At 48.7% G+C, this 23,468-nt stretch overlaps 2 protein-coding genes and 2 pseudogenes across 2 annotated transcripts; 3 read left to right on the top strand and 1 right to left on the bottom strand.

The window, feature by feature from the left end:
- The first annotated feature begins 737 nt into the window (after positions 1–737).
- Positions 738–9,486, top strand: LOC125532093 (G-type lectin S-receptor-like serine/threonine-protein kinase At1g34300; annotated as a pseudogene).
- Positions 5,350–6,087, top strand: LOC147983800 (secreted RxLR effector protein 161 pseudogene; annotated as a pseudogene).
- A 983-nt stretch (positions 9,487–10,469) lies between the features above and the next one.
- Positions 10,470–12,536, bottom strand: CRK (ARP2/3 complex 16 kDa subunit (p16-Arc)). The gene is made up of 4 exons (XM_087543137.1): positions 12,191–12,536; positions 12,043–12,115; positions 11,844–11,944; positions 10,470–10,794 (listed from the first exon to the last, which is right to left on the bottom strand). The coding sequence occupies exons 1-4, from the start codon at positions 12,286–12,288 to the stop codon at positions 10,659–10,661; spliced, it is 408 nt and encodes a 135-aa protein (XP_087399263.1). The 5' UTR covers positions 12,289–12,536; the 3' UTR covers positions 10,470–10,658.
- A 6,540-nt stretch (positions 12,537–19,076) lies between these two features.
- Positions 19,077–20,641, top strand: LOC147983798 (uncharacterized). Its single transcript, XM_087543136.1, has one exon. It carries the CDS (start codon positions 19,273–19,275, stop codon positions 20,110–20,112), a length of 840 nt encoding a protein of 279 aa, XP_087399262.1. The 5' UTR covers positions 19,077–19,272; the 3' UTR covers positions 20,113–20,641.
- The last annotated feature ends 2,827 nt before the right edge of the window (positions 20,642–23,468 follow it).

Genomic DNA, 23,468 nt, shown 5'->3' with positions numbered 1-23,468 from the left:
TGGCCGGATCTGCCTGCACAGCGCCAGCAAGAGACCTCGCCGCTCTATACTCAAGAGAGAACTGGCAATCCTCAGGCGACGGCGGTGTAGCCTGTGGTGTAGGAGCCTATGTCAGAGGTGCAGCCTGTGGTGTCCGTTGTGGCGGCGGCGGCGCCGTCGACTGGGTTGCGAAGCTACCGCTCCCCAGCCAGTTGTCAACCTCTCAGTACTCTCCACCTCCATCCCCACGTCCACCTTCACCTGCTGAATGGCCGCCATCGACTGGTTTCGCCGCCACCGACGCCATCGGCTAGGTCGAAGAGGGAGGCGCGAGGGAGAGAGAGTGAGACATTGAGGGGGGAACATAGGAACGGCTCGTCCGTCTTGACCTGGTCAGGACAGCTCATGCACCCTAACGGCCATCACCCGCGCGCCGTCAACCCTGTGGCCGACAAAACCCTGACGGGCGGGCCCCACATGTCATAACCCCGCTTAAAATGTAACCATTCGGCCACTTGGGTTTTTTGGAACAGCCCACCACTTTTGTGGTAGTTTTTTGAAAAATTAAAAAAACGGTAATTTTTCGGAACGATAGCCTGTAATGTGGTAGTTTTTTTATATTCACTCCACTTGAAAAAGAACAGTAACCGCTTGCTTCTAGGTCGATCGTGATCTCATATTTGTGTCCCCGTCCATGTAAAACTTCACAATCATCATTTGCTTAATCATATGTTGCCTCCAAACAACCAAACCAATTCATGGACATGTCTACTTTCTCACCACCATCAATTCACGACGATTTTGGCAAAGAAGCCTCCAGCACCTTCAACTCCTTCCTCGCCATCTTCGGCAGTGCGCTCCCAACAAATCTGACGCCACAATCAAGAACAAGAGTTCGACATGATCTATGTTTAACTCCGAATTTTAATTGCGTGCCATTGATGCAGTTATCGCGGTGCTGAGCATCTTGGGAACCGTCGCCATAGCCTGCTTCATGTACATGTGCGTCAGGAAGAGCGGCCTCCCCGCCATCAACATCAACACGACAACTATGCCAGCTGCGGTGGCTGCGCCTGGGAGCATGGTGCTCTACGCGGTGGTGCCGGACTCCTAGATACGGGACGCCACCGTGGAGAGGTTCCTCAAGGAGATCGCGGGGGAGAAGTCCATCCAGTTCACCCCGCAGCAGCTCTCGAGCTTCACCAACAGCTACTCCGCCCGGCTCGGCGCCGTCTATAAGGGCACAATGGCGGAGCTATGCTGGGGCTAGGGGGCCGATGCTGTTAGGATAAGCTCCACCACACGTGAGTGTGTGCTAGTTCTAGTTTGTTTTTGCTTAGAATAAGCAATGCATCACTATTGATGTGATGTACACATGCAGCATGCACGTAGAAGTAGAGAGGGGGGCCGAGTCTACACACGATCGCCCCCGTCCTGTTCTTTCTGTTTTGCTCCTCCCGGTCAGCGTGGCACGCGTGCGAGCTGGAAGTCGTGGGATGGCGCGGCATCTCCGGATCGCAGCGGGCTGGCCGGGTTAGTTAGCTAGGTAGATCTTGTAACAGAATAACCAAGAGAAAGAGAACATGGAAAAGCTGGGGAGTCCGCCCGATGCAAAAACACACTGTCTTCTTCTTCCTCTCATCGATCTCTCTCTCGCCCTACTCGATCGCCTCGACAACGACAATTGGTACCAGAGCTACGGGTGTTTGATCCTTGGCGCGGTGGCCGTGTTTGATCCGCCGTGGTGATGTCTGGTGACGAGTCGGACGGGAAGAACAAGGGCGGCGGCAAGTCGTCGCCGAGGACGCCTTCATCCAAGGCGTCGCTCGCTCGCCTCACCGACGACGGCAGCGGCGAATATCGGGTGGTGGAGCACGTCGTGCGAGAGGAGTCAGGGGCTTCCATGATGCTCACGCGCACGAATTATCAGGAGTGGGCGTTGGTGATGCAGGTCAAGCTGCAGGTTGCCCGCGTCTGGTCTGCGGTGACCAACGACGACGCCGACAAAAATGACGACCGGTGCGCGCTGAGCATTATACTCACCGGCGTTCCGCCGGAGATGCTGCGCGTGCTGGCCGCCAAAGACACGGCGAAGATCGCGTGGGAGACAATCAAAACCATGCGGATGGGCAGCGAGCGCGCACACGAGGCCAAGGCGCAAGTGCGCCGGCGGGAGTTCGAGGATCTCCGCTTCAAGGACGGGGAATCCATCGAGGACTTCGGGCTGCGGCTCTCCACCCTCGTCGCCGACCTGGAGTTGTACGGCGACTCCGTCACCGAGCACAAGGCGGTGCAAAAATTCCTCCGAGTGGTGCCGCGAAGGTACCGTCCGATGGCCATGGCGATCGAGTCCTTGATCGATCTGAAAACGCTGTCGATTGAGGAGCTCGTCGGCCGCTTCTTTGCCTGCGAGGACAACTACGAGCTCGACGACGGCACGCAATCCTCCGGTCGCCTTCTGCTCACACACGAGGACTGGTTGGCCCGAGAGAAGCTGGGCGCTGGTGGCGGTTCGTCGTCCAGCGGCGGCGGCAACAATGGGAAGAACAAGTCACCTGCAAAAGGTAAGCCACCTGGCGGCGGCAAGGGCGCGTCGGGCGCGGGCACGAGTGCCTCCAGCGGCAAGAAGAAAAAGGGAAAATGTCATCACTGCGGGATCCCAGGTCATTGGAAGAAGGAGTGCCGCACGTGGCTTCGGGAGCAAGAGCAGAAGGGAAGGAACGAGCAGGCGCACCTGGCCCAGGCGGGCGAGGATCATGATCAGGGCCTGCTCATGGCCGTGGTCACCACTGTCACCACGCCGGAGATTGTGGCACCACAAGCTGTCTTTCTCAATGAAGAGAAGGTAATCCATGTCCCCTCGCCCGAGGGCCTCTGGTACTTTGACACTGGCGCTTCAAGTCACATGACAGGGGACAGAACCGTGTTCGCCATGCTCGACGAGAGCGTGCACGGCACTGTCAAGTTCGGCGATGGGTCGCATGTTGCCATTCAAGGGTGCAGCTCTGTCGTGTTTCGCTGCCAAAGTGGGAACCAACGAGCACTCGCGGGCGTCTTCTTCATCCCGAGCCTGCGAAGTAACATCATCTCCGTGGGACAGCTGGACGAGGGCGGCTGCTCTATCACCATTGAGAGCGGCGTCATGTCAATACGTGATCCGACGCGGCAAGTCCTCGCACGGGTCAGACGGTCCGGCAGCCGGCTCTACACAGAGCGCCTCATCATTGACGCTCCTGCCTGTCTGATGGCCCAAGGAGATGATGCAACCTGGAGGTGGCACGCATGCATGGGACACCTGCACTTTCGAGCACTCCGCACCATGTCTACGAAGCAGATGGCGCGTGGCATGCCCGTCATTGATCGTGTGGAGGAATACTGTGATGGATGTGCACTTGGGAAGCAGCACCGAGCCCCATTTCCTCACGCAACTACATACCGCGCAGAGCGCGCACTAGAGCTTGTGCACACGGACCTTTGCGGGCCGATCGAGCCAACCACACCCGCAGGTAACCGGTATTTTCTGCTGATAGTTGATGATTTCAGTCGCTACATGTGGGTAGAGCTCCTGAAGTCCATGGACGAGGCATTCCAACGCTTCAAAAGGGTCAAGGCTTTGGCAGAAGCAGACGGCCGGTGCAAGTTACGCGCCTTCCACTCAGATCGCGGGGGGGAGTTCAACTCCGGTGAATTCAAGGCGTACTGTGAGGAGATCGGAGTCAAGCATTACACCACGGCCCCTTACTCACCTCAGCAAAACGGGGTAGTGGAACGGCGGAATCAAACCGTGGTGGAGATGGCTAGGTGCATGTTGAAGAGCATGAGCATGCCGTCGTTCTTCTGGGCAGAAGCAGTCAAGACAGCCGTCTACATTCTGAACCGCGCCCTCACACGCAGCCTGGATGGTGTCACCCCATATGAGGCGTGGCACGGCCGTAAACCCAGCGTGCATCATTTGCGTACGTTTGGGTGCGCGGTTCATGTCAGGAGAGTCGGGCCGGGGATCAACAAGTTGAGCGATCATTCGACGCCGATGGTCTTTGTTGGCTACGAGGAGGGATCCAAGGCCTACAGAGTGTACAACCCTGCGACGAAGAAGGTTCATCTCACGCGGGATGTGGTCTTTAGGAAAGCAGGCCGTGGACGTGGAGCGCTCAGAGCACGGGCGCGAGCGTGACCGCTCCAGCAACTTTCAGCGTGGTTTACACCACGGGGAAAGGAGTGCACGAGCTGGACAGTGGCGCGGCATCCCCAACGCCCTCGCCACCTGCCAGCCCCAAGACCCCGGCGCAAGCATCGTCAGTGGCATCGTCCTCGCGGCTCACATCAGAGACGAGCGAGAGTGGCTCCTCACCCGAGTCGAGCGCGCTCAGCTCACCTCAAGGCGAGACGGAGACGCAGTTTGCGAGGCGGGAGATTCGCTGGGCCACGCCACCGAGTCACGATGAGAACCGTCGCGATGTGGACACCGGAAACATTCGGTATCGGCGGATCTCCTGCGTCCTCGATGAGACGGAGGGAGAGGCAATGCGTGAGGCGATGTTGCTCTGTCTTCTCAGTGCCGAGGAGCCAGCGAGCATCGCCGACGCCATGTCTGACGCTGCCTGGAAAGCTACCATGGACGCGGAGATGGATTCCATTGCTGAGAGCAACACTTGGGAGCTCGCAGCTCTTCCACGCGGGCACAAGGCGATTGGGCTCAAGTGGGTCTACAAGGTGAAGCGTGATCCAGATGGCAAGGTGATCAAACACAAGGCACGCTTAGTTGCAAAGGGTTATGCACAGAGAGAAGGAATCGACTTTGAAGAGGTTTTCGCTCCTGTTGCAAGGATGGAGACAGTCCGGATCTTCCTGGCTCTGGCCGCGCATTCAGGCTGGGAGGTGCACCATATGGATGTGAAATCAGCCTTCCTGAATGGTGATCTCTTCGAGGAGGTGTATGTTGGACAACCGCCAGGCTATGTCATTGCTGGGAAGGAGAACCAAGTGTTGAAGCTGAATAAGGCACTCTATGGTCTGCGCCAAGCCCCAAGGGCGTGGTATGCAAAGCTTGACGCGACACTAAGCACACTTGGGTTCACTCGAAGCCCTCTGGAGCATGCTGTCTACCGGAAGGGGGATGCACACTCATACCTGCTTGTGGGAGTGTATGTCGATGACTTGATAATCACAGGCACTGACCGAGATCACATCATCCAGTTCAAGAGTCAGATGCAGAAGCTCTTTAAGATGAGTGATCTTGGTCTCCTAAGCTACTACTTGGGGATAGAGGTGGCTCAGTCTGAGGGTTCGATCACGTTGAGTCAACGCAGCTATGCGGAGAAGATTCTCGAGCTGGCCGGAATGACTGGCTGCAACAGCTGTCACACTCCAATGGAATGCAGACTCAAGCTGAAAAAAGAAGATGAAGCCAAGCCGTTTGATCCCTCTCTCTACCGCAGTGTCATTGGAAGCCTGAGGTACTTAACTCACACGAGGCCTGACATCACTTATTCAGTGGGCTTGGTGAGCAGGTTCATGGAGAGACCGACAATGACACACTGGATGGCTGTAAAACAAATCCTGCGGTATGTTCAGGGCACACTCAGCTACGGCTGCAGCTACGCACGAGGAGGAGCTGGTGGATTGCTCGGTTACAGTGACAGTGACCACGCCGGTGACCTTGGGGACAGAAGAAGCACTTCTGGTCAGGTGTTCTTTTTCGGCGGCAATCCTATCTCATGGACCTCGCAGAAACAAAAGGTAGTTGCTATGAGCTCGTGTGAGGCGGAATATGTGGTAGCTGGGGCAGCAACTTGTCAAGGCCTTTGGCTGAGCCACCTGCTTGCTGAGATGAAGGGCGAAGCGCCAATCAAGTTCCAACTTTTGGTTGACAACAAATCAGCAATTGCACTGGCAAAGAATCCTATCCACCATGACAGAAGCAAACACATAGACGTGAAGTATCACTTCATACGGGAGTGTGTGGAAGAGAAACAGTTGGAACTTGATCATGTTGGTACTAATGATCAACTTGCTGACATACTGGCAAAGGCTTTGGGTCGTGTGAGACATGTTGAAATGCGACAGAGGCTGGGCGTCAGGGAGATCAGCAAGGCGAATGGAGCTTAAGGAGGAGAATTGTTAGGATAAGCTCCACCACACGTGAGAGTGTGCTAGTTCTAGTTTGATTTTGCTTAGAATAAGCAATGCATCGCTGTTGATGTGATGTACACATGCAGCATGCACGTAGAAGTAGAGAGAGGGCCGAGTCTACACACGATCGCCCCCGTCCTGTTCTTTCTGTTTTGCTCCTCCCGGTCAGCGTGGCACGCGTGCGAGCTGGAAGTCGTGGGATGGCGCGGCATCTCCGGATCGCAGCGGGCTGGCCGGGTTAGTTAGCTAGGTAGATCTTGTAACAGAATAACCAAGAGAAAGAGAACACGGAAAAGCTGGGGAGTCCGCCCGGCACAAAAACACACTGTCTTCTTCTTCCTCTCATCGATCTCTCTCTCGCCCTACTCGATCGCCTCGACAACGACAGATGCCCCCCCAGCCTTTGATCAATTTCTAAAGAAAAAATATTTAGGGAGGCTTAGATTAGACTTTTTTAGCATTTTGCCCCCCAACCACTGAAGATTTTTGTTTTTCCCTGGTGATCTTCGGCAAGCTCCGCCACTAAAAGAGCATGCTGCCCAACGGCCTCACGGTTGCCGTGAAACGCCTCCACCCCGGCCAAGACGACAGGACCTCTCAGGAGCAGTTCATGGCGAAGGTGGGCACCATCGCGCGGACAGACCACATCAACCTCGTCAAGCTCTTCGGTTTCTGCTACGACGCCGACGTGCGCGCGCTGGTGTACGAGTTCACGGAGCACGGCGCGCTCGACTCCTACCTCTTCGACCAGAGCCGCGACGTCGGCTTCGAGACGGCGCGCGCCATCGTCGTTGCCGTCGCCAGCGGGCTCTGGTGCCTCCATGAGGAGTGCCAGCAGAAGATCGTGCATTGCGACATCAAGCCCGGCAACGTCCTCCTCAACGGTGGCCTCACGCCCAAGGTGGCCAACTTCGGCCTCGCGCAGCTGCTGAACCGGGCCGACACGCACAAGACCGTCTCCGGGATGCGCGACGCGCCCGGGTATGCCGTGCCGGAGATGTGGATGCAGGCCGGCGCCACCGAGAAGTGCGATGTCTACAGCTTTGGCATCCTCCTCTTCGAGATCCTCGGCCGGAGGAGGAACTTCGATGAGGCCGCGCCAGAGAGCCAGCAGTGCTTCCCAACACTTTAGCTACATTTCAGTCAGCTGACTTTTTATTTTGTGGTCAATCAATTTTCTGTTCGTTGGATCATGCTTTGAGATATGTGTTGTTTTCATTTTTTTCTGTTTAAGTCTGTTGTTGGTCTGGGCTGCAAGGAATCGATTGACGCGTTGTTTTGCTTAGGAAATTCGGTATCGGGCCAATTTCTTTGTCTTGGTTGCGCCCGTTTAATTCAGGGTAGCATATTTTCTTTCTCCTTTTTCTTTCCTTTATTGGTTATAATTTTGTTTTTGTGGTTTTTTGACTGGGCGTAATTATATACACACAATAATATATAATATGTGCTAAAATTTCATGATTATACGATTATTTTTGCATATTACGATAAAATGCAATTTCGGTGTAAAGTTGTGTGTAAGTTTTTGTTATAATTTCTTTCTTCTTAACAAAGATACCAACGTCACAAATTCATTCTTTTTAAAAAGGGTCATTATTTTGATATTGTTTTAGTCTTTACTTCATTTTCATTCTATTTTAAGGTTAATACCAATGCCAGAATTCATTTGTTCTCAGATTTTGGTTTTGCAAAAGTTCCACTTTTATATGATTATTCTTGCATATTGTAAAGAAGCACAATTTTTATGTATATTTCGTGCGAATTTTGTCATTGTTTGTTTTAGATTATTTTTCCTATTTTTTGTTCTTAAATGGTAATACCAATTCCGATCATTCATTCTTCCTTAGGAAATTTGATTATTTCTTTTATGGGTATTTTTTTTCTTAATTTTTTATTTCTGTCTTTTGTTTCTATGCATTTCTCTTTTTCCCTTTTTTTTCTTTCCTTTATTGGTTATTTTTTATTTTTTGTGGGTTTTGGCTGAGTGTAATTATATACAAACAAATACTATATAATATGTGCCAAATTTGCATGATTATATGATTATTTTTACATATTACAATAACGTGCAATTTCGGTGCAAAGTTGTGTGTAAGTTATTTTTAATCTTCTTCTTAAAGGAAATACATTATTTTAGTTACACTATGTGTAAGTTATAGTAGAATACGTAAATGCATTATTATATGCTTATTATTTGCATATTTCAAAACGTGCAAGTTTTGAAAGCCTTTTCTTTTTCATTTTACTTTTTCTTAAAGGGTTTCATTCTTTCTTAGAAAACTTTATTACTTTGATTTTTATTATGTGTAATACCAATTTATTCCTTCATAGGAAAATATTTTTTCACAAAATTCTACTATTATATGCTTAGTCTTGCATGTTATAAAAAGGGCATTTTTGTGCAAATTGTATGCAAATTTTTTCATTAGTTGTTTTTCAACATCTTCTTCTTAAGTGGTAATACCAATGCCACTAATCATTTCTTCTTGAAAATTTTTTATTGCGAAAATTCCTTTGTTATATGCTTATTCTTGCATATTATTAAAAAAACATAATTTTAGCGTAATTTTCGTGCAAAAAAAATTCATCATTTATTTTTTATTTTGTTTATTCTTAAAGGGTACTAGCTATAGCACTAATTCAATCTTCCTTAGAAAACAACATTATTTTAAATTTGTTTTATCTTTTATATCATTTCTTATTTATGGGTAATACCAATGCGACTAATTCATTTTTCTTGTAAAAATTATCTTTTGCAAAAATTTCACTATTATATTCTTATTGTTGCATATTAAGAAAAGCCGCATTTTTTGTAAATTATGCCCAAATTTTTGTCATTAAATTTTATTTTTTGTTCTTTCTTCTTAAAGGATAGTCCCAATGTCACTAATTCATTATATTTTAGAAAGTTTATTTTTATTTTAGGCTCAATTGAATAGGAACGGGCATGATTGTCGCTTGAATATTACACAGGAGAATCAGATTATGTTACGTAAGTACAGTTGCCACCATGAGAATAAGATTAGGTATCTACAGTTTTCATTAAAAAAAAGTTCCGATACGTACATCCGGACGTGGCAAGAAAGAAATACATGCATGCGTGTATTGAAATGGGCAGTTGGATGATGAAGTGAGTAGGTAGTATAGGAAGTTAGGAACGCACGAGTAGAGCAAATCGACTGAAACTGACCGGAAAACGAAATCAGTCAACTGACACCTAGCCTGTCCCGGTTCCCAAAGCTGGCGTGGGCAAAGTACGAGAGCGGCAACCTAATGGAAGTTGTGGAGAAATGTGACGGCGCGGGGGAGCAAGACGAGAAGGCCCCGGAACCATCCCCCACCGCCGGTCTTCCACCGCTCCGGCCATCCTTTTAGCCCCCGCCATACTAAGTTTTTTCTCCAACGAATCCTCCCACCATCGCCCCACCCTGAACCCTAAGATAGATATCAGGGTGGCCTGCCCAACGAGCTTCTTACTCCCCTCCGGCGAGTTTCTTCCTCCATTCTGGCTATTTCTCCCTTTGACCAAAATCGACTGAGCCAACTGCGAAAATTCAGTCGACTGAAATGCAGCTATTGCGGATTCCGTCTATGCGCTCTCATGCCATTGCTAAGCATGATAATCATGAACTTCTGTTTAATTTCCATGTTTGAGAATGCCCCTCTCTTCTGTGTCTCCCTACCCAGCCATGTCTTAGCGCCACCCGGCATGGCTGTCATGGTTTCTGGTCACCCCGAGAACTCAAACTACCCCCAAGCCGATGCGGCCTCGCCCCCGCTTGCTTTCCCTACGCTCGTAGGGTCCTCGCCGCCTCCTCGACATATTTTTTGTCGAGCTTGTTGTCGATGTTCAACAGTGACTCGATTGAGTCGATTCCCATAGGTAGATTATAAGGAGTGCTCAGTTGTACCATGATTTTTCTAACAATTGGGCCAAATTCAAGCGATGGCTTTCCCGCGCCCGTCCAGCTGCAGTAGATAATTTCGTCGCATAAATGAAATGCGCCGCGGAATCATGGACGCGATCATAGGTACTCCCTTCGTTCCTAAATATTTGTCTTTCGAGTGAATCTACACTCTAAAATATATCTATATACATCCGTATGTGGTAGTCCATTTGAAAACTCTAAAAAGACTTATATTTAGAAACGGAGGGAGTACTACTGTAGTAGTAGTAGTACTGCACACATATACTGAATGATTCGTCTGCACGCTCGCTCAGTGTGACCACTGATTTAATCAGCCTTGAGTTGGACTGATCGAGTCACAGGCCAGAAAAAGGATCCGAAATTCGTATCTTGTAATCAAGATGCAATTAAGCAAACTAGCAGTAAGCATGGCACAATACAACAATGCTCTTATCTACTCCCTTCGTATTTTAATGATCTAAACGTTTTTATATTAGTTTACAGAGAGAGTATCCATGAAGCTGCCAAACAGCAAAGAGAAGAGGTCAACAATCACCTTCTGCATTTATAAAGTCCATAGAACTAATTCGACCTGACGGGATCTTCACAGCATAGGAACTTAATGAAGACGAAGGAGGTTCACACGGTGTTTACAGTGTCGGCGAGTGACCGCAGTATGCATCCTAAGCCAGCTCTCTCCGTCAGCTTCTCATGGATTTTGAGGCACTGGTCACACGTCGGCCGGTCACCAGTGGACAAACCTCTGTACAGGTACCTACATTGCAGACAAAAAACATATGCAGATTAGATGGTTTCTATAAGTCGACTTACACGACAAGTTTGAAAGAGCAAAAAGATTGAGATTTGAGAAGGAACGGCCCCAGAATCATAAATGGGCAACAATATTAGAGATGTTTAAATAAATTGGAGCCTTTGAGGAAATTATTGTATTGCAAGGTAATTGAACCACACAAACCTAAGGAGAATGGTGTTAAAAATTCCACCAAACATGAGAAATGAAAAGGGACATAAGGAATGGCTACCTACGCCTTCGAGTGAAAGGGCGGAAGACAATATACCGGTATCATGTTCAAACAATGATGGTTCAGCACGCACTCCGAGGTGAAAACAGTCGGACATAAAGTAGTGCTGTAAAGCATCTCCAATAGCATTGCCCAAATTTCGTTACCTAAAATCAGTTTTAGATAGGAGAGAGAAGACTCAGAGAATCAGTTTCATTCCATGTCTTCCACCTCTATTTGAATTGTGCAAATACACTCCAAATGAACTCTACGACACATCAAACAATGATTCAGACATATTTCCATCATGCATCAGACATTTGCAAACACAATGACCAACATCATGGATGTGCACCCTGACAAATGTAGTTTCATTTATTGCAAGAGCTATCAATGGTCTGTGTGGTTCAGTTGTCTTGAAATACTAAGTGGGCTAATACTTGTGGCAGTGGTCGACACTAACTTCAAATGACGGTAATGAAACAGAAAAACTCTATGTTTCAGTGACACATTTTAGAATGCAGAACACCAATGGCACATGGAAAAACAGAAGTCGTGAAAAGAATATGTGAGGCAATGGCTGCCGCAAAACTGTCCAGGAAGACCAAACCAGCAAAATGCTGTGCTGTCATCGCATACTTGGGAGGCTGAACTAGAAACTAATGACCAACACCATCCGAATTCCAAACAGCAGCCCTACACTCAAATGCTGCGCACAGCAATTTATACTGTGACTCAATTAAAGCAGTTGGATGTTGGCAGCAAGAAAGGGAATTAGGAAAGGGAAGGGGAGGAGTCTCACTTCATGAGGATGTCGTAGTACTCGGTGTCCAGTGAGTTGAACATGCCGTCGATGTCCCTGATCGCCATCATGGCGCGGTGCACCACGATCCAGTTCGCCGACTGCGACAAGATGAAGATACCACCAGTATGTTTATTAATTTTGAAGACATTCCATGGAAGAAATGAGGCAAGGAAGGACCGCCCACAGGAAACCGAACCTTGCATCGCTCGTCGCGGGTCTTGAGGGGCGACCCCTCGAGCGCCGTCTTGAGGGCCTCCACCGGCTTGGACCTGCCCGCGGCGCACGGCATACTCAATCAGGATACAGTGGAGGAATCGGGAAGGGAGGGGGAGGGGGAGGCTTACTGCTTGAGGAGGGTCTCGATCTTGCGAGACTTCTGCTCGATGCGGCTGATGAGGGCCTCCAAGTTCTCGTCCGTCTCGAGGTACGCTGCTGAGGCCATCTCGCCGGCCACCAGGAGGGCGAAGCGGCCTGGTACTCACCTGAGATCTCGCTCGCTCCCGCTGCCGACGGCGAAAAATCGAACCCGACGAGCCCCAGCCGTCCACCGCCTCCGCCCTGGTTGCGCCTGCTTGCCGGGAAGTGCGACGTCTACCGCGGGAGCGCCCGGTGTCCGCCGGAGGTGTGGGTGACGACGAAGGGGAAAGGGGATCGGGATGCCTCTCTCTCTTTCTCTCTCTTCTCCGGCGCTGGTCCCGAACGGACGACCACGTTTCTGGCATGGGCCTTGGTGGGCCAGCCTGCCTGGAACCAGCGTCGCGCCAGACCCACTCGCCTCACAAGGAAACGCTATATTGGGCCAGCCCAGTTTACTTTGTTTTGTTTGTTTCTTTGGTTAGTTGGTTCTTTTTCTGATTCTCAAAAAAGACTTGGTTCTTTTTCTTTTTTCAGTTTTTTTCATACCTGAAACAAATTCTAGATACATATATTTTAAAAAAAATACTAGTGTTCATCGTATATTTTTTAAATGTAACACAGTGTAAAAAAACCGGGAAACTTTTTATAAAAAGTTAGTGCTATTCATCAAAAAAATGTTCGTGACATATAAACAATGTTCACACGTTTCAAAAGAAAATGTTTGCGTGTTTTTTGTTAAAAAAATCGTAAAATTTTAAGAAAAATCCTTAATTTAGAAAATACGTTTGTTAATAACTAAACATTTGTTCATGAAATTCTGAAAAAAATGATTATACATTGTAAAAATAATGTTCACATAGTTTAACGATAATGTTTCAGGCCATTCAAAATATTGAACTTGTATCTGAGTGATGCTTAACATGTCCTCCCTCCGTCCCGAATTAGTTGTCTCAGAATTGTCTAGATATGGATGTATCTAGACACGTTATAGGGTTAGCTACATTTGTATCTTGACAAATCTAGGACAACTAACTTGTGACTGAAGTAATATTTAAAAACTGTACATCATGTAGTTGGAAAATGTTCCACGACAATGTGTCCCTAAAAAATGTACATGTGTTGAGAAAATGTATTAAAAAAGGTGAAGAAACATAAAAAAACTGGAAGAGGAATAAAAAACACGTAGAAGCTTCTAAATAAACTGGTCATTGAAGCTCGATGTGACACGGAACCACCTTTGTTGTCAATGATACCACTCAGGGCTTCACTAAATAAACTACTTTTTCTAGATTTAGGATGTAAATTATGTGGTTAAGTTCAGGGGATGCGGAGATCTTGAGAAGGATTTGAGATGAAAACCATACGTTCCACTCAGTAAAAAAGAACATTTCAAATGTGGAGTCGACAGTTGGCTTTGACCCCAGCAGCAGGTCCACGCGTCTGGCGCAATAATCTTGTCGTCTTACCAGCAACGTCGCCAATGAACTCACAGTGCATCGCGTAAAATACATCATCCGATCATCGGCAGCAGCGGTGGCCGGCACTGATTGTTCCCTCACTCTTGTGCTCTGAAAATCGATCGACCGGCGCTGCGGTACCACTGCAAGCCTGTAACGCATCCGCAGCCTGGCATCATGGCACAACCGATGATAATAGATCATCGGTGCATGCGACGATGCCATCCCGAAGAAACAAACCAAACGGGCCGGAGACCGGGCCATGCACTTCATCAAGTACGCACGTCCCGTCTTCAACCCGCCGACGTACGTACCCGAACTGTCATTCAAACGAACATCTGAAGTTCTTTTTTTTTTTTGAGAATAGAACATCTGAAGTTCTGAACAAATGAGAGCCCCTGCTCAGATCGGGGCATGCGTGCGTGCGTGGGTACGTCGACGCTGCCTGGTCAAATCCCGTCGGCGACGAGAAAAGCCATGGATCCCGCGTGCTTGCGTGCATGCACGCAGCAGCAGCCCGTGGATCTCGCGGCGGCCGACCACGCGCCGCACCGGCGCGCGCATGCATGTGCCTGCGTCCGACGCGCCGCGCCTATCTCGCCGTCTCCGGTCGAGTTGCGTCCCGGCGGCTCCAACCGTGCCGTTGCCGGCCGCGTCGCCGTGTTGCGTCCCGGCAGCGACGGGCGCAAAAAGGGTGGCAGCTTTAAAGCCGCGGACGGGCGCACGCCTCGCGGGCCGACCGGTCCCCGTCGGGAACACGCGGATGCCAAACATTCTTCCTGTCCTTTCCCGATCCACCCATCATCCATGCGCGCGATGTGGACGTCAACGGCGGGTGCAAAGACTGGGCCTATTTGATTTTGATTTAAAAATGGATTCTCATACGAATTTTGCTAAAAGAAAAATGGAAATATTCGTTTGAATAGTATAGGATTGACTTCCATAAAATACTTTTTTTTGTCAAACTATTCTCTGTTTGGGGGCAAGCCGGCGGCTCCCTGAAGATGGAGTAAGGTTCTCCCCGCATAGCCCTCGTCTCGGCGGCGCCTCTAGCGTTGTCGAAGGACGTTTGGAGATGTGTTTTCGATGAATCTCGCGGGATTCGGTCAGTGTTTGTCTTTGGTGGATCCACTTGGATTCGTTCCTTGTTCGTCTATGTTTGTATTGATTATACATGTTGGTCCTTTTGATGTATGCTTCTTTTCATTGGCAGTCGTTATTGTTTTGATGTGTTGATCCCGTGGGACCTTAGCACAAACGACTTCTAGACTATCTACTACAACAAGGCCTGTCCGACTTCGGAGAGGGAGGACCGGGATGTAGTTTCTTTTACTTCATGTGTTCTTTGTACTGCCTTGACTATTGGTGAATAGATCAAAAAAATTAGCAAAAAAAGGGGAAAACTAAATTTATATGAACTTAACATTCACCCAAGCCTCTTGAATAGAATCTTTTGTTCTTTCTATGACAACATGACACAATCAAACAAACCAAAATCCTTTGGAATTTGAATGGACATAACATTTCAATCCCACGTTCTTTCTGTTACTTTGTTTTTAGAAACCTACGAGTCAAGGAGGCCCCGAATCAAATATGACATATTTTTGCTAAGTCCCCATTTAGAAGTGGTTTGGTCATTTTGCATCCTTTTTTGATCGGCTTGACAAGCGGCTCCACCAACCAACGGTCAGATTGGGTAGAAAAATGTGAAATAGGATGCAAAGTGGTCAAACCACAACTAAATGAGGTAAGAAGAGATGATTTTCTAATGTGAAACTTCCAAAAAAAATTGGACATTTAGCAAGTACAAAGTGGAATAACCAAACCACACAAATAGCAGTCGTGTGGTTTGGGAATTGTTGCACTGGCGTAAAGAACTATCAGGTTATTTTACATGTGTCATGGGGTGAGAGGGGATAAATGCAAATCCACATTTTCATGAGAAGGAGGACGCACTCCGTGTTCTACATCGATTGGTGCAGGTAGCCATCATTTTTTCTTTGAGGAAAGGTGCATGTAGCCATCATTATTTCATACTATCAGTTCTTAAAAAGGAAATGAAAGGCCAAGTTCGGAGCCAGAGCAATGTAGATTATATGTTGCGCTTATGCTCGACTATTTCTATTGCCATAGCTTGAACAACCATCTCCAAGTGGGCACAGGTAAGAGACTCCCGCGCCTCCACATGCTAAAGTGAGCACCCACTTTACAAATTGAGTGGGTAGACATACGAATAAGCTGTAAGACACTGAAAACTCTTTTTTGGGGGTTAAATTTAGTATCATCATGATATTTCAAATTGCCCAACATAAAGGCACACCCCTACCCTGTATTTGAGCCTAAAGTTGTCTACTACCCCCTCACAACCAATTCTCAATCACATTGGAGATTAAACACCACAAACATAATTTGTCACAAGATACACTCAAAGGGGCAAGGGATAAACAAATGCTACATATATTGTTCCATCCACATCACAATAACATCATTATTTTTACTACATTCCAATTGTGCTTAGCCAAATTATCATTAATCAAGTCACCCGTCTATATAGATACCAAAGAAAACATTTTGATCTTAAAAGGGGCTTTGAGTTCCCTGATAAAGTTCCTGTGAAAGTGATGATTAGCACTCACCATGTCGGCATGCGATCCTAAGATATGGAGCTTCCGCTGGAACGTATCGGGCTGATGTGTAAATGTGATTGTCATTAATCATTGAACCAAATGGAGCTAGTTTCTCTACTTAGCACCGGTCCTTATCCACCAAAAGATGACGTTTAGTGGCATGCTAGACATAAAATTTGATAGTATGAAACATGCTTCATCTGTGCAATTTTGTGCATAATATTGCTTGCGAGAACCAAGATTTGAACCCTGGTGGCCTGAGGATACCACTGTCCTCCTAACCATCCAACCACGGGTTGGTTCGCGATTCCTTAGCGATTCTATGCATGTACTACGTGTCAATCCCCTAACAACCACCCTTGAAGAGCATCCAAATGTTGCAATAGACAAGAGATACACCCGCTACTCGTTTCATGTATCTTTGTATGTATTGCGTTAGCAATTTAGCCTGTGGCGTATAGGAGTATGTTGTCACAAAATTTCAAATCCAAATTTGAAAATTTGTTCGAGATACAAAAATAGCAAATTTGACATAAATATGATAATGGGCCAAATGTAAGGCCCGACTATTGTTATGTCATATTCAGTGTCGAATTTGTCATTTTGATTTTCTAAGCTATTTTTTGAATTTTGATTTGAATTTTTGTGACAATATACATTGATGTGTTATGGATGTGGTAATATATTTTTGAATTTTCTGAACATGAAATACGGATTTGGGGGGGGGGGGGGGGGGGGCGCTAGATAGAGAAAAATGAATTGCAGTTTGCCTCCTGAGTTTATAAACCCTGACGCGAATTTTTCCTGCATGATCCCATGAACACCAGACAACCGGTAGTTCAAATGAACCCGAGAAATTAATATTAAGGGCCTCTTTGATCGGCATGATTCGTTCAAAATATAGTACAAAGGATTCCTTAGTGGTTCTGTCTTGTATGCATGCATGTATGTACTACGTGTCAATCCCTTAACAACCACCCTTGAAGGGCATCCAAACGTTGCAATCGACAAGAGATACGGACGCCACTAGATACATGTATGTATCTTTGTGCGTATTGCGTCAGCAATCAAGCCTGTGTTATACTTATATATAGGAGTATGAGATTAGACTTGCTGCATGACTGAAAGTAAAACGCCGGCCGGCCCACAATGATCGATCGCCATGCCTGAAACCCCCGCCTGCGCGCGCGCATACAAACCGGCCGTCTGCGATCGTGATCATCGCAATGATGGCGTTCGAGTAGGATTTGCAAAGCCACAATCATGGCGCGGCCCTCACTAAATTCTCTCCCTCGTTTTCTAATCATCTTCAGCTGTGATTGGTGATCGCTCGTACCTACCTAACGGAGGAGACGCCGCCATCTTAACTCCACCTGCCGACCTCAGGCGCCTCGCCTGTACCGCGCAGTGACAGAGCTTCAGGGTGTCGTTTCGTTTCTACTTCCACTGACTTCGCTTGGTGCCAGCAGCTAGCTAAGCTAGCTCCATGAGTCGGGCTACGCAGGTAGACCGGTGGTTGCTGGCCCGGCCACCGCAAATCCGCGATTACAGTGGCCGTTTTGGCATGCTGAACTTCACTTGGTACCAGCAGCTAGCTAGCTAAGCTAGCACCGGTGGATCACTGGACTGTAGTACTGCGACCGTCTGGTGATCTACTAGTCGCGACGCGCGAGGGTGATCCCTCTCGTAGCTAGTGTCCCCGCACCCACTGGCAGGATGAATCCCGCGAGGAGGAGATCGGCGGCAGAACGCGCCGCGAAATCATGAGCGCGATCGTAGATAGATACCACACACACATACACTGATACACTGAATGATTCGTCTGCATGCTCCCGCGTGGCGACCACGGATTTAATTAGATTTAAGCTTCATCGGTGCAGGACATTTGTGGATATCTTCATCAGTGGTACGTACTGACTACAGCGGGGAGATTGGAGAGAAAGGCGCACTGGTTCCTTTCCTTCATGCCACGCTGCACAGCACGCTCAAATTCGCATTTTCCAACTAAGCGAAGCTGCAGGCGCAACTGCACGAAGCATCTAGGACTGTACATGATCGGGCATGCGATCTGTAACAAGATCGTGCGCAGCGCGGCTAACTAATTGCCCCCACACGAGGACCAACCCAGACCAAAGCAAAGCAAAGCGAAGCCGCACACTGATGCGTGGTGGACCAGAGGCTGGACTTTTGGAAGCGCTCATGTCCCCTGCAGGCACCGAATCATAGCTGCTGAAAACATCAAGAACTAACTTGGTTCGCACTCCTACCTAACCACTCACTCACTTCCTGCCGTGAAACTCATGTGCAACGCGATTAGTTGCAGGGAAAGATGGCCGGTAGAGACAATAATCACTACTCGTTGCGGGCTTGCGGTAGAAAAGCTGGAGAGATGGCCCTGGATCACTGCGTGCAGCGTGGCCCGGCCGGCCGGCCTCTCCCCGGTCTTCGACCAGTCCCCGCCCTACACACGGACTGATGTCTGTCTGTCGAATTCAAATCAAACGTTTTGACTCTCGTGGACCATCTTCCATGCTCAATTAGTCCGGGTCCGCCGGTCCGTGGTACTGTAAAATAATTGCGCACTTGACGGTGCCTGTTTGCCACACAGTTTCCAGCAGATGTAAGACAGCGAGCTAGCGCAAATTCAAAACGAGCAATGCAAGGGAAAAGAAATAGATTTAGCATGAGGTGCAAGTGTTTTCGGGGTATCCTAATCGGACGGGCTCCCCACAGGAGCAGATAGACGTGCATGCCAGATCGTTATGTGACGCCGCCCGCGCTTTTCCACCGCGGCTTTGTGTCTGTCGACCGCCACCCGCGGCGAGCTTTCGCGCCAGCCATAAAAAGTGCACGCTCGGCAGCTCACTCCACATTCTCCCCCAGCCTCGCCACTGTACTGTACAGCGAGTGCAACGCAAAGCCAGAGTGGAGAGCTAGCTAGCTAGTGCGACTTCAAGAAGCCTGACGCCCTCTCGTGGCACCACGATGCCGCCGCCGGGCTCCTGGTTCTACAAGCTGCGGCGCAAGCGAGGAGGCGACGCCGGCGAGGTCCCGAGAGGCGATCGTGCTCCGGCGGTGGTGACGACGCCCTCCTCGTCGTCGGCGTCGTCGCGGGGGGTGCCCGTGCCGCCTCCGTGCACACCGAACAGGGCGTCCTACTACGTCCCCAGCGGCGAGCGTGGAGCTGTCAAGGGGATTCCGATTCCGCCCAAGCGCCGGGACACGCAGTTCCCGCGCAGCCCGCAGCCGAGCGACATCGTCTTCGACGTGGTCACCGTGCCGCGCGCCGCGGCCGACCGGTTCGACGGGCTCGGGGCGATGCCGGAGCTCAAGTTGCGGCCCATCCTCACCAAACCGGCCGGCAGGAAGGTGGACGGGGAGCAGGAGGGGGCATCGGGCAGCGGCAGCGCGTCGCCGACGGCCAGGGCGCGGCGGCGGCGCCGGCCGCGGATACACGTGAAGCCGAGCGGCGGGCGGAAGGGGGGGAGGCCGGCGGACGCGCAGCCCCCGGCGACGGCGACCGCCAAGCCGCGGAGGCGACAAGCGAGGCGGCGGCGGTGGCTGCAGGAGAGCCTGGTGGTGGTGAAGGAGTCAGCGGACCCGGAGGAGGACTTCCTGGCGAGCATGGCGGAGATGATCGCGGCCAACGACGAGGTCCGCGCGTCGCCCCGGGGCCTCGAGGAGCTGCTCGCGTGCTACCTCGCCCTCAACGCCGCCGAGCACCACCGCGCCATCGTCGCCGCCTTCCGGCGCGCCTGGCTCGACGACGCGCCCACCAGCACCGCCAAGCACAGGCCGCCGCCGTCGCAGGGCCTAGCTAGCTAAAGCTAGTTACTCCTACCAACTTACGCGCCACGTGTGCCCGTGTACGGTGCGAAAATGGCGGTGGTTTGTGAAAGTTTCTTGGCGCGAATCCCCATGGCCGCGGCTTGCTCGATCGATCGATGGTTGCTCGCTGCTGCGATTCTGCAAAGCCGGGGGATCGACGAGCGCACGCGCGTCACGGGGTACTCTGCTCTGCTCCCAGTCGTTCTCAAGGGAATCGATCGATCGTGCGCTGTCTTTCTTTACAGATAGGAGCAGCCGAGTAGGCCTACCTGCGTCAGAATTTGTTCATGCTGGAAGAACACCATCTCGGATTTTTCTTCTTGTTGCTGCTGCTCCGTTGATGCTAAGTGGAGTACGGACTAGTAGGCTACCGGGGAAGCATCTCCACGCATATATGGTGTGACATGCACATGCACATGTACAAAAATTCGGTCAAGTTACTGATAGTACGTATCTTCTTCTTTTTTCGCGAGCAAAAAACAAAAAGATAGAAAGAACGTGCAATTTGCCGCTTTAGCTTCTTCCAGATTCCGCTCATCTTGTGTTGCGTTCCTGTTTAATTCTTGGCGGGGGAGATTGTTCACATGTGCTACGCAGGTCTTGTTGTATCCGTACAATAATTCGATCAATACAAGGCATACCAGAAACACAAGAAAATTCCACTGAAAAGAAAAGAAGGACGAGAAAATTACAACCCGCTTCTCAAAATCAAGATACCAATCAATCGTAGTGGGCCTAGCATTGTATCTTTGGGTCGCGGAAGTCTTCGTGCTAAGGTACGGATGGGCCGACGCCTCGGAGAAGAAGTCGCCATCGTACAAGTCTTGTATAGATTCCCCTAAAGAAAAGTCGTGTATAGATCAGAAATCAGAGATCCAGACCATCTCGTGAACAAAACTTCTGCCGCTTCTGCAACGGCAGTGTAAATAACCTCGTTACGACGAGGAGAGAGCGATATGTCGCATCACGGAGACACCCACAGGAAGGACAAAAGAGGCCACAACCTCGCCGCAGCCGCAAAAAACGACCGAGGACATCACATGGATACCCACAACAACACTATTGGAAAGAGTAGGAAGAAGAGGATCATTGCCTCAACACCAACACGAAGAAACACGAGCTGCTCGCCCTTCGGACCCGAGACGGCGCAAACATCGCCTACCAAATCAAATATCGATACCTAGAACAACTACCTCTTTGATGGAAGATCCGAAGGAATCTTATTCCCCACTGTTGGAGCCAAAGCCATGGACAACCAAAGACCTAACCAAGACACATAAGCTACTCAAGACACACATAACAAGGTACCAGGGTTCCCCTTCTCTCGTCACGACATGAGCAGACGATGGAGGTGAGGAAACTCGAGGACGCCAAAGTTTAGGGCGCCTAGTAGTTTCACTTGTTGGTTGCCTCTGGCGGCTAGGGTTTCACAAGCTAGGGTGCAATGAAAAAGAGATTATCTCATCTTTTACAATTTATTAAATGGTACCCCGCATGTTGCTGCGGGAATTGGTTGCAATGTAATTCAATGAGATTTGGTTATATGGAACATGAATATTTTGGCTAATTATGAGACCCAAAGTAAAAATCCATATTATTTATTACATAATTCTAAAATATTTATGGAATACAAGTAGCATCATATATTGAAAAACATCTCTCCATACAAGGTTGCATGTTGAAGTGGGTCTTTTCGCATTTATAAAAGGTTCCCTGTTGATAGAAATATGTTAGTGTGAGTCACATATTTAGCTGATTTGTTTGCTGCCAACATTTGGCAATTTTTTGTGAGATTGGCAACGAAAATGGTATGCAACCAACCTCTAGCCAACATTTGGCAGTTGGCAAAATTCTGCATGCCAACTCTTGACATCAAATCAATTAGCCTCTACGAATATAGATTATAGGATTTGCGGTCATATATAAAAATTTATCCAGTTGATAAAATTCACCCTTCATTCATGATGGTTTTGTGACCTAGGGGTGCCTCATGCCACCAAAAGCTGGCCCATCATGCTGGCCCGAGGCCCCAAGGTCGAAACGTGCCCTGAGCCATCATCCCGGCACGTGGGCCCTTTAGAAGGAAAGAACAAGAAAGCTGATGTCCACCGCCTTAGATACCAACTAGGATCTTGTAAACCTAGCCCCGTGCACCCTTTGTAAGCCGGGGCAAGGCTGGTTGATAGGCACACAATCTTCACCCTTCGGTATACCCATGATCATTAGAAACTCATATGTACTTTCTACCCCTTCCAGTCAATACAACAAGAGAAAGAGTAGGGTATTGCCCCAGCCGTGACGGCCTGACCCTGAGTAAATTGATCTCATGTTTCCCCTCTGGAATTCCGGCTAGTCGCGATACCCTACCAAAAGGTTTGCCGGAATCTACACCGGCAAATTTACCTCCTTACCACCATGTGTTTTATAATTCAACATTTTAACCCTGTTTGACAAGTTTTCCCTTGGGCATATTTAACAGGACCGTGTGCTTGCCAAATTGAACATTACATGAACACCAAATCAAAACATGTTAGAAAATAATTACAATGATTGTCCTACAATTTATGTATTATCTCTCTCCCATTTTAATTATAAAATGAGTCATGTCTGTTTCAAAATATGCGGAGTTATAACGAAATAATGTTGTAATTTTCTCATAATTTAAATTTATCTAACTCCATTCATTGAACGTAAGTTGATTGAAAATCTTCAGCATACTTAAAATCACTAAAATGGAAATGTTGTCTCCAAATTTTATAATATTATTTTGGGAATTCTATGGAGGAAAACATTAGAATTCATCTAGAAAACATTTGGCGGCATGTTGTCTGAGTTAGCTGATCCTGACAACTGGATCAGATATGGGACGAGAAAAGTTGGGTTAAACAGAGTAAATGAGGAATAATTCATAATATGGGCCTAAAGTAGGGAGCAACTTTTAAATTGAGTAACCTTTACACTATTTTTGTAGAGTAATTCAGTAAAGGAAGAGTATTTCACTTTAAAGAAAGGAGTAAAGGATGATTCACGAATCACAATATGCCTACCTTTTCTTATAGAAACCTTCCACACTTTACAACAAACAAAACAAATGTGGAAAATTGGGAGTACCACTTGAGAGCCTCCAGATGACAGGCAGGGTGCCCCTGCAATGTTCAGAGAAATGATTTGGCACGAGGTTGAAGGGAAAACGGGGCAGCAGAATTCAGTAAAACATTGCTGTTTCCACGCAGCGAACCGAGCAGCAATCGGCCAAGGGGATCCGACATGCATACGCCATGGAGCAGGGCCACTGCATCGTTCTCGTTCTCGCGCGCTGCTTCCTCAGTCCTCGGGCGGGGGAAGTGGACGGG

This window comes from Triticum urartu, chromosome 2A, assembly GCF_056163025.1.
Source record: "Triticum urartu cultivar PI428250 chromosome 2A, HENAU_Tu73, whole genome shotgun sequence".
In the NCBI taxonomy this organism is placed as follows: Eukaryota; Viridiplantae; Streptophyta; class Magnoliopsida; order Poales; family Poaceae; genus Triticum; species Triticum urartu.
The sequence above is the reverse complement of the archived record's forward strand: the minus strand, read 5'-3'. Positions and strand labels throughout refer to the sequence as shown.

Coding starts and splice junctions, on each gene's coding strand:
- CRK (XM_087543137.1), bottom strand. CDS start 12,288: ATGGCCTCAGCAGCGTACCTCGAGACGGACGAGAACTTGGAGGCCCTC. Junction 11,945..12,042: donor CCCGCGACGAGCGATGCAAG/GTTCGGTTTCCT, acceptor ATCTTGTCGCAG/TCGGCGAACTGGATCGTGGT. Junction 10,795..11,843: donor TACTACGACATCCTCATGAA/GTGAGACTCCTC, acceptor TCTGCAATGTAG/GTACCTGTACAGAGGTTTGT.
- LOC147983798 (XM_087543136.1), top strand. CDS start 19,273: ATGCCGCCGCCGGGCTCCTGGTTCTACAAGCTGCGGCGCAAGCGAGGA.